The sequence below is a fragment of the Chenopodium album genome, chromosome 21, assembly GCF_948465745.1.
Source record: "Chenopodium album chromosome 21, dcCheAlbu1.1, whole genome shotgun sequence".
NCBI lineage: Eukaryota > Viridiplantae > Streptophyta > Magnoliopsida > Caryophyllales > Amaranthaceae > Chenopodium > Chenopodium album.
The window spans coordinates 16,115,311-16,127,214 of NC_137854.1; the positions used below are offsets into that span (position 1 = coordinate 16,115,311).

Sequence of the window (11,904 nt, forward strand, 5' to 3'; positions counted from 1 at the left end):
GTTCTCAGCAATGGTAGTTAGCCTCCTAAGAGTAGCGCTCATTTTGTAACAAGTGCGTCTACTACTTCCGGCTCTCAAAGACATCCTGAATAACTTAGAATAACAAATACATATTTTATTATATAAAGAAAATTCCATAGAATTCTTATTAATAATTGAAACTTCATACTTAGCCACATAGGCTTATTAAAACAAATAATCTTGTCACTAAGAATTCATAAGGGCCACTATTTGGCTTACAAAACAAAACAACGTAACTTGCTACTAATAGAAGAAATCAATCAATTGTTATTCTGAAGTTCTACTCTTGGTCTTAGCTTGCTGGATCATCTTTTCTGGCCACGTCACCTGTGTTTCCTGTGGAAAGTTGAGGGGAATCAGGATCTAAAAGTTTAGCCATGTGGGTTGGATTTTGGTTAGGTTCAAGCAAAAAGGTGGGATTATATTCACTGTACGTTGGGCTACGGCAAGATCCATAGCTAGAATTACGGTTCGGGCTAACATAGGGGTTAGGTTTACAGTTTGTGTTGTGGTTTGGACTAGATACTTGACCCCTTAGGATAGGGGTTCAGGGAAATGAGGTGGGGATTCAAAGTCACTTGGGTGAGGGATTTCTGAGTCATCTGATGATGTATAGTCGAGGTGCAAACATGGAGGTGGTAAGGGTGGCATATCATGGTTTAGATTATTCAAGTTTTGTATTTCTCGAGGTGTAAGTTGAAGCGGAATTTCAGCAACTACTGGTCTTGGGGGTTGGCTCCATTCAACTTCAGTAAAATGTAAGTCTGCCTTAAAATTGGTTAAAGTTCCTAGCCACTTTCCTTCATGCATATAGGCATCTATGTTCCACAACCCATTAGGTTTAATTAAATTCTTATACTTTATTATTAATAAATCATATTTAGGTGTGTTGGGTAAGTGAACTAAGGCCAGTAGGATGATCCATGGTTCCTCAATCATAAATTTCATATTCCTGTGTCTTTTTATATCAGTAGCACGCCAAACAATGTCTGTTATAAAGTCACGCACAGAGATAGCATCCGATTTTACTAGCCTATGATCAAAGAAATGTCTTCTAACAGTTTCCATCATCTGAGATAATACAAACTATTTAAGTAAGCAATTAAAATTTCCTCAAGGATAAATCTAAAATGAATACCAATGGAACTTAAATTCCATAAACACACAAATAACTAGACGGCCCAATTTATACTTAGACTAATGCACATTAGCTGTTTCAAAATTCAAATAATTTCAATTCATTTTGTTTTTGAAAATAATAATGTACTCGATTCTTGATATTGGACGGTCAAGCCCGCGTCTCCCAGGAAAGTTACCTACAGCGTCGAGGAGAGTCTTTCCTAGACAGAGAGTCATACCCATTATAGGACTCCGAAGAGAACCCGAGCATCCTTTTTTTCAATCATCTTTCCAAATAAGAAAATAGTTTTTATAGAAAATAATTTTACTTTCGAAGAATGCGAAACTCTATCTATCCTATATGCCCATTTTAAGTCTACCCATAAGTTTTATTTCTCAATTTTAATCTTTCTTAGACCCGGAAATCTGATACCACTTTGTAACACCCCTAAATCTCCCTCTATGTAAATACTATATTTATACGTATACAAATACCGTAGAGATAGACTTGGGCGTATTACCGCCACGTGAAAACGTAAGGCTTAATTAATTACTCAAATTGCAGCGGAAAAATAACTAACTTTTATTAATAATAGGAATAACCATAAAAATTGTTTCAAAATAAACTAATAAAAACTTGTCCATACATAAATAAAATAAATTCCTAACTATGTGATCCCAATCCCGACTCTAATATGCGCACGAACAACTTCACACCTGAAATCAAGACTGCTTACCAAAATGGTAAACAGGGTGAACCAAAACAAAAAGGAAAACAGATTAGCAAAAACGCTAAGTACGTATAAGTGCAAGGCATGTAAATACTTTTATTAGGCAAACATGCTTTCGAAATAACCATTTAAATTTAAACTTGTCACGAGTCAATTTCCAAAATTAAACTTTCCAAAAAAAATAATTTAACCTTCCAAGGGTAGTAATATTCATCAATAAAAGCTTTCCAAACCAATAGATTTCCAATTTATAAACTTCTCAATTTTGGATATATTTCTAAACCAATTTCCTCACCTAAGTGTGCACACCCCCCAAGCAAGTTATACTATACTCGAGGAAAGACCAGATCATACAAAGCTCATGGTCTTACTTAACCAGTCCCGAGTAGAGGGACAATTAAAATACCAAATACTCAGGCCCATAATGAGCTGCAAATTAATTAAATTAAGTAATTTATAAATCAACAACTTTTATTAAATCGTTCAACACTTTTATAGATTAAACCGTTAAATCGTAAAATTATATATTTCAACTTATCATGAAAATCGTTAACTTAAATATTCATACGTTTATTCAAACAATCATTCAAACAAACATTTACCAAAACAAGCATTGTATCAAGGACCTGGCCACCTATACGTACCTTGATCACGAGAACAATTAAGGTACGATCACTAAACTTGACCACGATCGAGGGACTCCTCCTACACAATTAAAATAACCTTAATTAATATAAGGTTGACAAAATTAACACAAAACTATAAGTAATACTCCACTAGTGCATGAACTACCAAACTATTAACTTATAAACCAATCCTTTATAATGATGATTCTTAGTACATATAATTTGTACATTAAAACTATAACATCAATAAAAGTATAATAGTATTAGCTTTAGGGTAGTAGTAAAAATAAATAATAGTAGTATTATGGATACATAAAAAGAATCAAGTTACAATAAGTAGAAGGGTGCGTAGCACCTTAGCTTGCGGCAACGATATTAATATGGGTCAGCACAAGTTGACGAGAGAAGGGTAGTGTATGGTCGGGAGAAATGGTGGTTCGGTTGAGCACAAGAAAGGAATAGAGGAGGGCTTGAGATTGAGAGTAGAGAAAAGAGTTTTCTGATTTTTGGTGTGAGGAATTTGTGAAGTTTTGAGGGTCTATTTATAGTGTTTAAGGGGTAGTAAGATAGAGTTAAAGGAGGGTTGAGATTAGCATGGGAACATGATAAATGTAAGTTTGTTAAATGAATATGAGTGAAATTTAGTCTAGGTTAATTCATGTGGGAAAATACAATGGAAAAGATTAGGGATGGAAGTAAGATAGATGCTAATATGGTTAAGAAAGATAATAAATTAAGAGATTTAAGTTAAAAAAAAAAAAAAAAAGATAATGATAAGTGTGGCTTCTTCTAACTCACGACCCTTCTTTTTTTTTCTTTTTCTTTTTTTTTTTTTTTTTGAAAATCATAGTTTAAGATAATGATTTGATAATGAAGTAAAAATATATATATATTAGATAATATCAAACTAAAATAATTGTATATCATAAAATATGAACTAACCAAAATAATGAATTGTTATTGATTAAAAGTACTAAAATAATTAAATACTTATTTTGTTGCGCCAAAATTTGATTTTGGCTCCTAATTCAAATAATTGAACAAATTATTAAAATATTTATTTATTATTTATTTTCAAAATTTCGGGGTATTACAGTCTACCCCCCTTAAAAGAAGTTTCCTCCCGAAACTTAAAAACATTTAATACCTCAATTAGATATTCTAAATTAGCTTGAGTTAGTTAAAATTTAGTAAGTTCATGCACAACCTAAGGACTTGATTCAAAAGATTCACTTAATAAAGACATAAAAGGAAAGCGCGAAACTCTATTGCATTCTACCCCCCTTAAAAGGAAGTTACGTCCCCGTAACTTAACCACTCACCATGAAAAGGTTAGGGTACTTTTTACGCATTTCTGCCTCAGTCTCCCAAGTTGCTTCCTCAACCTTATGGTTCGACCATAGAACTTTGACAATCTTCACATCCTTGTTTCTAGTGCTTCTAACTGTACTATCTAATATTCTCACCGGCCTTTCTTCATAGGTCAAACTCTCATCTAGCTCAATTGTCTCTGGTTCTAGCACATGTGCAACATCAGGAACATACTTGCAGATCTGACTCACATGAAAGACATTGTGCACCCTTTCCAACTCGTTAGGTAAGTCCAACTTATATGCTACTTTTCCAACTTTCTGAAGAATCTCGTATGGCCCAATGTACTTTGGGCTCAACTTCCTCCTCTTCCCAAATCTCATTACCCCCTTCATAGGAGATATCTTTAGCAACACCTTCTCTCCTACTTGGAATTCTACATCTCTACGCTTCTCATCAGCATAACTTTTCTGTCTATCTTGGGCTGCTTTGATTTTCTCCTAGATTAACTTTACTTGCTTAACAGTTTTCTCAATCATTTCAGGCCTAAGTACAACGGTCTCACTTATGTCACTCCAACAAACTGGGCTTCTACGTTTCCTTCCATACAAGGCCTCAAATGGAGCCATTCTAATGCTTGCATGATGGCTATTATTATATGAAAATTCAATCAAGTCCAAGTGGTCTTCCCATGAACCTTGATACTCCAATACACATGCTCTCAACATGTCCTCCAAGGTTTGTATGGTCCTTTCAGTCTGACCATCAGTTGCAGGGTGAAAAGCTGTACTCATCAGTAACTTTGTTCCCATGGCCTTTTGCAAACTCTTCCAAAAGTTAGACAAGAACCTCGAATCACGATCTGAAATGATATATGTAGGCACTCCATGATACTTTACCACAAACTTAAAAAAAAGATAATGATAAGTGTGGCTTCTTCTAACTCACGACCCTTCTCTTTTTTTTTTTTTTTTTTTTTTTTTTTTTTTTTTTTTTTTTTTTTTGAAAATCATAGTTTAATATAATGATTTGATAATGAAGTAAAAATATATATATATTAGATAATATCAAACTAAAATAATTGTATATCATAAAATATGAACTAACCAAAATAATTAATTGTTATTGATTAAAAGTACTAAAATAATTAAATACTTATTTTGTTGCGCCAAAATTTAATTTTGGCTCCTAATTCAAATAATTGAACAAATTATTAAAATATTTATTTATTATTTATTTTCAAAATTTCGGGGTATTACACCCAAGGTGACTAAGAAAGGTCTTCCTAAGATGATAGGGATATAGTCATCTTCCGCAATCTCAAGCACAATGACGGCGTCATTTTGATCACGACACCATTCCCCGGCAACGGCCCATTTTGATCGAGGGTCGAAGCTAGGTTGTTGGGGCTAACCACTACCCAAGGTCAAACAAAATTTATAAACACTTAACCAACCCTATACTAGTATATGGTAAGTCAAGGGTCGAACCCAAAGGAATGGTGGGCTATTGCCTATTGTCTATAGTCAAGCTATCCCGAAGTCTATAGGTAGGGTTGTGAAATCTAAACTAGGACAAACACAGCATATAAACGAGAAGAAATCAAATGTAATAAGCACTAGGGCTAGGTTCCACATGCATTCATAATGGAATTAAATAATTAGGAGGTCAAATTGGCTAAGTCAAACAATGTGAGGGAAGATCAATCATGCAACGAATAGAGCATATCAAGCTATTCTCCTAGAAGTCTAACTAGCGTCAACTATGATCAACTATAGCTAGGAAACATTACAAGATACCTCAATCGTGTAAATGCAAGCCACAAATCAATAGTCCGTATCATTGTGAACTTACAATGCAATCTAGTGCAACAATCAAAGTTAGCTACTCTTTAATTAATCACACACATGCACATGATCATCAACAAAATTTAATCACATCGTCAACTCCATCAATTTTTCCCAATTAGCATTAATCCATTACTCATACATGCTTCACCATTACCCTAGCAATCTAACTACTCACAATCCATAGAAATCAAGATCAAAACAAAGCTAAACAACAAATTCATCATGATCAAATTGAACAAACTATAATCAAATCACAAATCAATCAAACTTCAATCAAACTTGAACATTCAACAAAGCAATTGAAATCAAACTAAAGATTGAATCAAAGAAAAGGAAATCTTACAATCTTGATCAAGGATCAAAGGAATTAATGAAAGCTTCAATCATCAACAATCCACCATGAATTTCTCTCACTAAAACCTAGAGTTTCTCTCTCTAAAAACCTCTCTAATTTGATCAAAAACTACCTCTCATTCTATTCTAATTCTTCTCTCATTAAAAATAGAAGGAAAGACTATATATAGGAAAGATACAAAAGAAGAAGTAGTTAGATCGTCCCAAAAGAAACCCCGGAAGGTGCGGTCGCATCAAGGAAGAGGCGCGGCCACAGGAAAAAGGGTATGGAACAAGGGCAAGAGGAGGTGCGCCTGCATCACCATATGGTGCGCTCGCACCACCCTCGTACGCGGCCGCACCACCCTCGAGGGCACTTTCTCTCTTTCTTTGTCCTAGCTCATCCTTGTGCGCTCGTCTTGATGATGATGATGAACACTAAGGTAGGTAGTCTTGAAATGGATATTTTGGTGGGTTCATGGCAAAGATGATGCCCCCACCGCATGCGTGCACTGATCTCTTGACTTGCACCTTGCGTTCCTTCAAACTTGAAGCTCCAAAAGACGAACATGAGGCATCCAAATTGATGAGCAATATGAGAGGAAGGCTTAGGAATCCTTGGAAACACGATCATAACCTAAAAACAAACTAAAACAAACAAATAAAAGGGAAAAAGAACAAATAAACAAAGAAATGTACAAAACAAGGAAACTAACTACGGAAAGCACAAACTAACGAAATAAAGGACTAAACTAAGGAAAATGAAGGAAAATAGATATAAAATAGCATGAAAATCATCCTAAAAGAGATCAAATGAGTTCCATAAATGACACTCATCACTGACCCCTAAAATGTGGATATGGGGCCGTGGGATATGGGCATGGCGAGCTGGCCTATTGGCCAGATTGTTGCTGTTGCCAAGTGGGTAGGGATGGGAACCCTACTATGGGCCTTGCTGCTGATGGGCTTGAATGTTTGGTCCGTTGGATTGTTGATGTTGAGTGGCATAAGAATTTTGCCCCTGCCACGACCTTTAGCATTCAAATTACGCCCCCTGCCACGACCACGTCCACCACGATCGGCACCACCACGCTGGTTGTCGGATTGGTGTTGGTGCTGCATTGTTGACATTACAGAGGTGGCGGTCGCCGGAGACTGTTGTTACGCCACGAGGGCCCGCTGCCCGTGTTCATCCAGCTTGGATTTTCGAGTTTTCTTTAGCAAAAACATAGACTGGGCTTTGCAGAAACTGGGGGTAGGGTCGGTTTGGGAGATTAACGCAGCAACCGTGTCGTATTCCCCCTTTATAAGACCAGAAATCATCTGAAGAACCATCTTCCTCTCGGAGACCGGGTTGTCGACGTTACTCAATTGATCGGCAAGAAGCTTGATCTCCTTGTAATAGTCTAATATATTAGAAAAATTCTCAAGTCGAGTATTATTGAATTTCTCCTCCAAATACACAGCCCTAGTATGCTTATTGTCATGAAAAACTTCTTTAAGTCGGGTCCATAATTCAAGAGCGGTTGTACCTTGTTTCATGATAGTGTGTACAAGGTCTTTGGATATAGTTTTATAAATCTAACCTTTCATAATAGTATCTAACCTCTTCCATGTCGCATCATCAATATATGTCGGTCAAGAAACGGAGGCATCGATGTGGTCGAGAACATTGAAAGCACGCGCTTGAATATGGAAAAGTTCCACCCACGTAGCGTATTGTCCTTCGTCTTGATCAAGGGTGATGCTAATCAGATTTTTGATGTTATTCACGGCATAAGCAGGGTGGAAGGTGTTAGAGGGAGGAGGAGGAGTTTCATCATCGCCGGCCATGGAAGGTGGAATGAGATAGGTCGGTTGCTAGATAGCTACGGTAGGCCAAGGGTCTTTGAGGGTGAAGAAAGAAGATAGAAAGACACCCTTAGGCAACTGATACCATGTGAGATTGTGTAATTCTCCTTGATGAAGGCTTTCTCATTAATCGATATATATAGGTGTGGTACAAACATATGAGAAATACAAAGAATGTTAGTTACACATCAATAATATCAACAAAATACAAAGAGATTATTAGCATAATCTCTATCAGCAAGTTTGAAAAAACTATCCGCTATGTATCTAGGAAGGCATATGCTGAAACTAGGCCTCGCATCAAGGGCCGCTTTGCTAAGCGGACCGATGACGAGGCCGAGGTTTTTGCAGCCTCTGTTGATGGCCTCTTCGCCTCTGACCCCAGTTACGGTGTCATGCCGTCCTTTTAAGGGTTCCAACAAGATTAAGAAAAATAAGCTAATTAAATAATTATTATTGTAATGGTGGGTGTAATAGTATATGTGATGTTTTGTTATTTGTGTACAGGTAGTAGTTTTTGTTTGATCTTGTATGTAGCAGAAGTTTTAGTGCTACTTTTTTTTATCTCTCCTATGTGTTTTTAAGGAGTAATTTGTAGTTCTTGTTAATGATTAAGAATGAATGAATGATGATGGTGATCAAAGTTTTACTGTGATGATTTTCTAAACTACAGTTAATTCAGTTAGTTAAATTAGTTGTTCTAATTGATTAAAGTATATATTATTGCTGAATCTCTCATTTTGATGAGGTTTCTGTTATTACATGTTGAGATTAAATAATACTGTATGGGTCTTTTTGGGTTTATTTTTATTTTATTTTTATTTTTGTTTAATCTTCAACGTATCAAATTCTGATAGTGTAGACACCCAATTGTGTCTCCCCAAAACTATGCCCAGTGATGGATACCTTTCGCGTCGAATGATAATTGAATGAAGTGAAAGTGTGAAAAATCTAGTGTTGCGGTAGTTTTTATTAAAAATCCTTCTTTCTGTTTTTCCGAATACCTGCTCTATTTATGAAACTAGCCAGTTTAGTTTAGTTTGGTCCATGATAAGGGTCCAATAATGGTGTACTTGGATGGGGCTTGAAAAGACCTTTCCAATGATATATTATAAGCCCAATTCCGATGAATAATGAGGAAGTTATGGCCAAAATACTAAACTGAACCCAAACCGGATTTTACCTATGTCCCAATGATCATGTGGAGGGTCCAAAGGTTTAATCCCATTCCTAAACTAATTAGGATTAATGAGAAGCTTCTATAAGTTTCTAAAAGATCTTAATTATCCTTTTTGAAAAGATAAGATTAAGGAATTTGAATTAAATAAAAAGTTTCCTTTTATAAAAACTTTCCTCATTTTGGAAGTTCTAATTCTATTCGAATTTAAAGATGTACAAAGATAGTCAGATATTATTTTTGTGCCTCATAATCTTTATCCAAATTTTATATGGTTGGATAGACATTGAAATCATCTTTCCAATGATATATTATACTATTAATTCCGAGCTATTGCGAAAAAGATATGAAAGGAATACGAAACTCTATTCTAAACTGACACCGTCCTACTATTTCGGTCATATATTTATATTTAAAAAAGATTTTAATCTGATTCTAATTGAAATGGAAAGAAGATTTCAAGAGCTTTCCAAAGACATATTATAGGCCTTATTTGGACTTCTGGATCAAAAGATATGATAAAAACAAAATTCGCAAAACTGTTGTCCATCCCATCGAGTTTCATTTCAATTCAAATTCGAATTCTTTCTTATTCTTCAACTCTTTATTTTCCTATAAATAGAGGTCATATCTCCTATTTTTCAAATCATAAACAATCATCACAATTTTCTCTCTTCTCTCTCCTTAAGCAATAGCTTATTCTTTCTCCCTCTAGCTTTTCTAAACTAGCTTTTTTACAAGTACACCATAATGACTCACAAGATCTAGACACACCTAGCCAAGTTCGAAGTTGCCTTCGCCCTAGACGTGAAAGGTTGATAATTTCTGAGGATTTGGTCCCAAATCCAGTCTAAACTTTTTCACTCTTTATTTCACTTATTTAATTTAATTATTTGATTATTATTTTTATTGAAGTTTACTAACGCGTGTATTTTGTTATTAGAAAGAGGTACGAGGCATCAAAATGAGTACTTTTATTACTCTATTCTTGTAGAAAGCATGTTTATTATTTATTAATTCCTAGTATCATGTTAGGATGTTATTTAAAGCTTTCTAGTATCATATTTAGGGTGTTTTTTACTCTTTCTAATATCATGTTACTATCATGTTAGGGCTAAAGCTTTGATTTTTATTGCTTAGTGACATGCTAGGATTTGTTATTAATCTTGTTAGTATCATGCATGGGATCTTACTATTGTTATTATGCTTTAGTGTTGATGTTGTTATAATTATTATTGATATGATTATGTTGCTTGACATTATATATTATTGTTATTGCTTGATCACGCTTTTTATGCAGGTTTAAAGGGAATTTGTACTTGAAATCACGCCTAATAAGATAATTAATAATTTGGTTTAAGCTAATATGATTTTAATTCAAGTGACAATAATAGATTTGTTTGTGAATTAATATTCAACCAACATAGATTAAACAAGTTTAGGATTAATCTAATGATTGCATGTTAGTCATAAAGCGTACATGAATACGAGTAGAATAAAGTAGAAACTTATTTTATAGGGCGGGTTCTTTCTCTTTTAGATTGGATTCGTACCCTCATCCCCGAACACCAGTCATGGTTCCAGACCTATTGAGGTTGACAAATCTCATGGTTTGTTAAGGGGTGTAACCTTCACCCTGTGAACGGTTTACAAGTTCCTAAACTTGTTAACGACTATTTTGCTCTCGTTTCCTTCCCTTTGGTCGCCACCATGCTTAAATGTATGATCACAGTGGGGTTCAAGTTTGAGATAATGGTTGGAATATTCCCTACAGATAGCTTATTAGCTCTTTTTATAACCTTAACTTATTAAATTATGATTTAAGGTTTGTAATTAGATAAGAATAGATCATGCATGATATGATCAACAATTATTATTTTAATAATATTAATTAAATATGTTTACTAATGTATATGCTAAAGCAATAAAGGCTACTTTTTTTGTAATACATGAAAATAATTGAAAAATCAGTTGTTTAGTTCAATCCTTGGTTTGTGGATGAACTATAATCAATTTATTAACAATGTATATGCACAATACATTGGATTTAAGACGTATAACTCTGATGATGTACATAATATATATACCAAGCAAGGCTTGATGTAATTGGTGAGGAGTTCACCCTATAACTAATCTTAGCTTCTCTTTTGTCAGTAATCAGTTTAATAAGTTATAATACTACAATATTGTCAAGCCTAAACCTGATGTTGGCATGATCGAAAAAAGTTTGTTTGTTTGTTTTTTTTATTTTATTTTTATTTTTTTTTATTTTTTAAGAAGTATTGATCTCTTGCAATAGAAAAAAAAATAAATAATAATTCGTATCCTTGCACTAAATTACGATTTTTCATATGATTTTTAATTTTAACATGTATTTATTCTTATATATATGTGTTACAAAACTGAATAATAGTAAATAAAGTAAATATTTTTAAATTTACCGCATGCATTGCATTCTAAATATATCGTTGCATCACAAAATCAATCGGTATTAGGTAGAGTAATCCATCAAACTTATATATATTGTACATCTATCCATTTATTCTTTAATACATAGGAAAACAAACTAATATAAACTTATACGTAATTTCTTAATAAGTGATGTTTTTATTTATTGTATTCTACTCAATCAAGGAGATGAATCTGGAGAAGTGAGCCTATTTGTATCATCTTTCTCCTCCGAAGGATCCGAAGGAGGTGTTTCTGGAGATGTTGCTGGGTTTAGCCCGGTGGGAATGAGCCTATCCGTATCATCTTTTTCATTTGAAGGAGGACTTTCCGGGGATGTCGCCAGGTTTGGCCCTGTGGGGGTGAGCCTATTTGTATCATCTGAAGGAGGCATTTCTGGAGATGTTGCAGGGTTTGGCCCAGTGGGAACCAACCTA

At 34.5% G+C, this 11,904-nt stretch overlaps 1 protein-coding gene across 1 annotated transcript; it reads right to left on the reverse strand.

Annotated features, from left to right (window-relative positions):
* Positions 1-7,152: 7,152 nt before the first annotated feature.
* Positions 7,153-7,533, reverse strand: LOC145600504 (uncharacterized). Its single transcript, XM_081656390.1, has one exon. The coding sequence runs from the start codon at positions 7,531-7,533 to the stop codon at positions 7,153-7,155; it is 381 nt and encodes a 126-aa protein (XP_081512516.1).
* Positions 7,534-11,904: the final 4,371 nt, after the last annotated feature.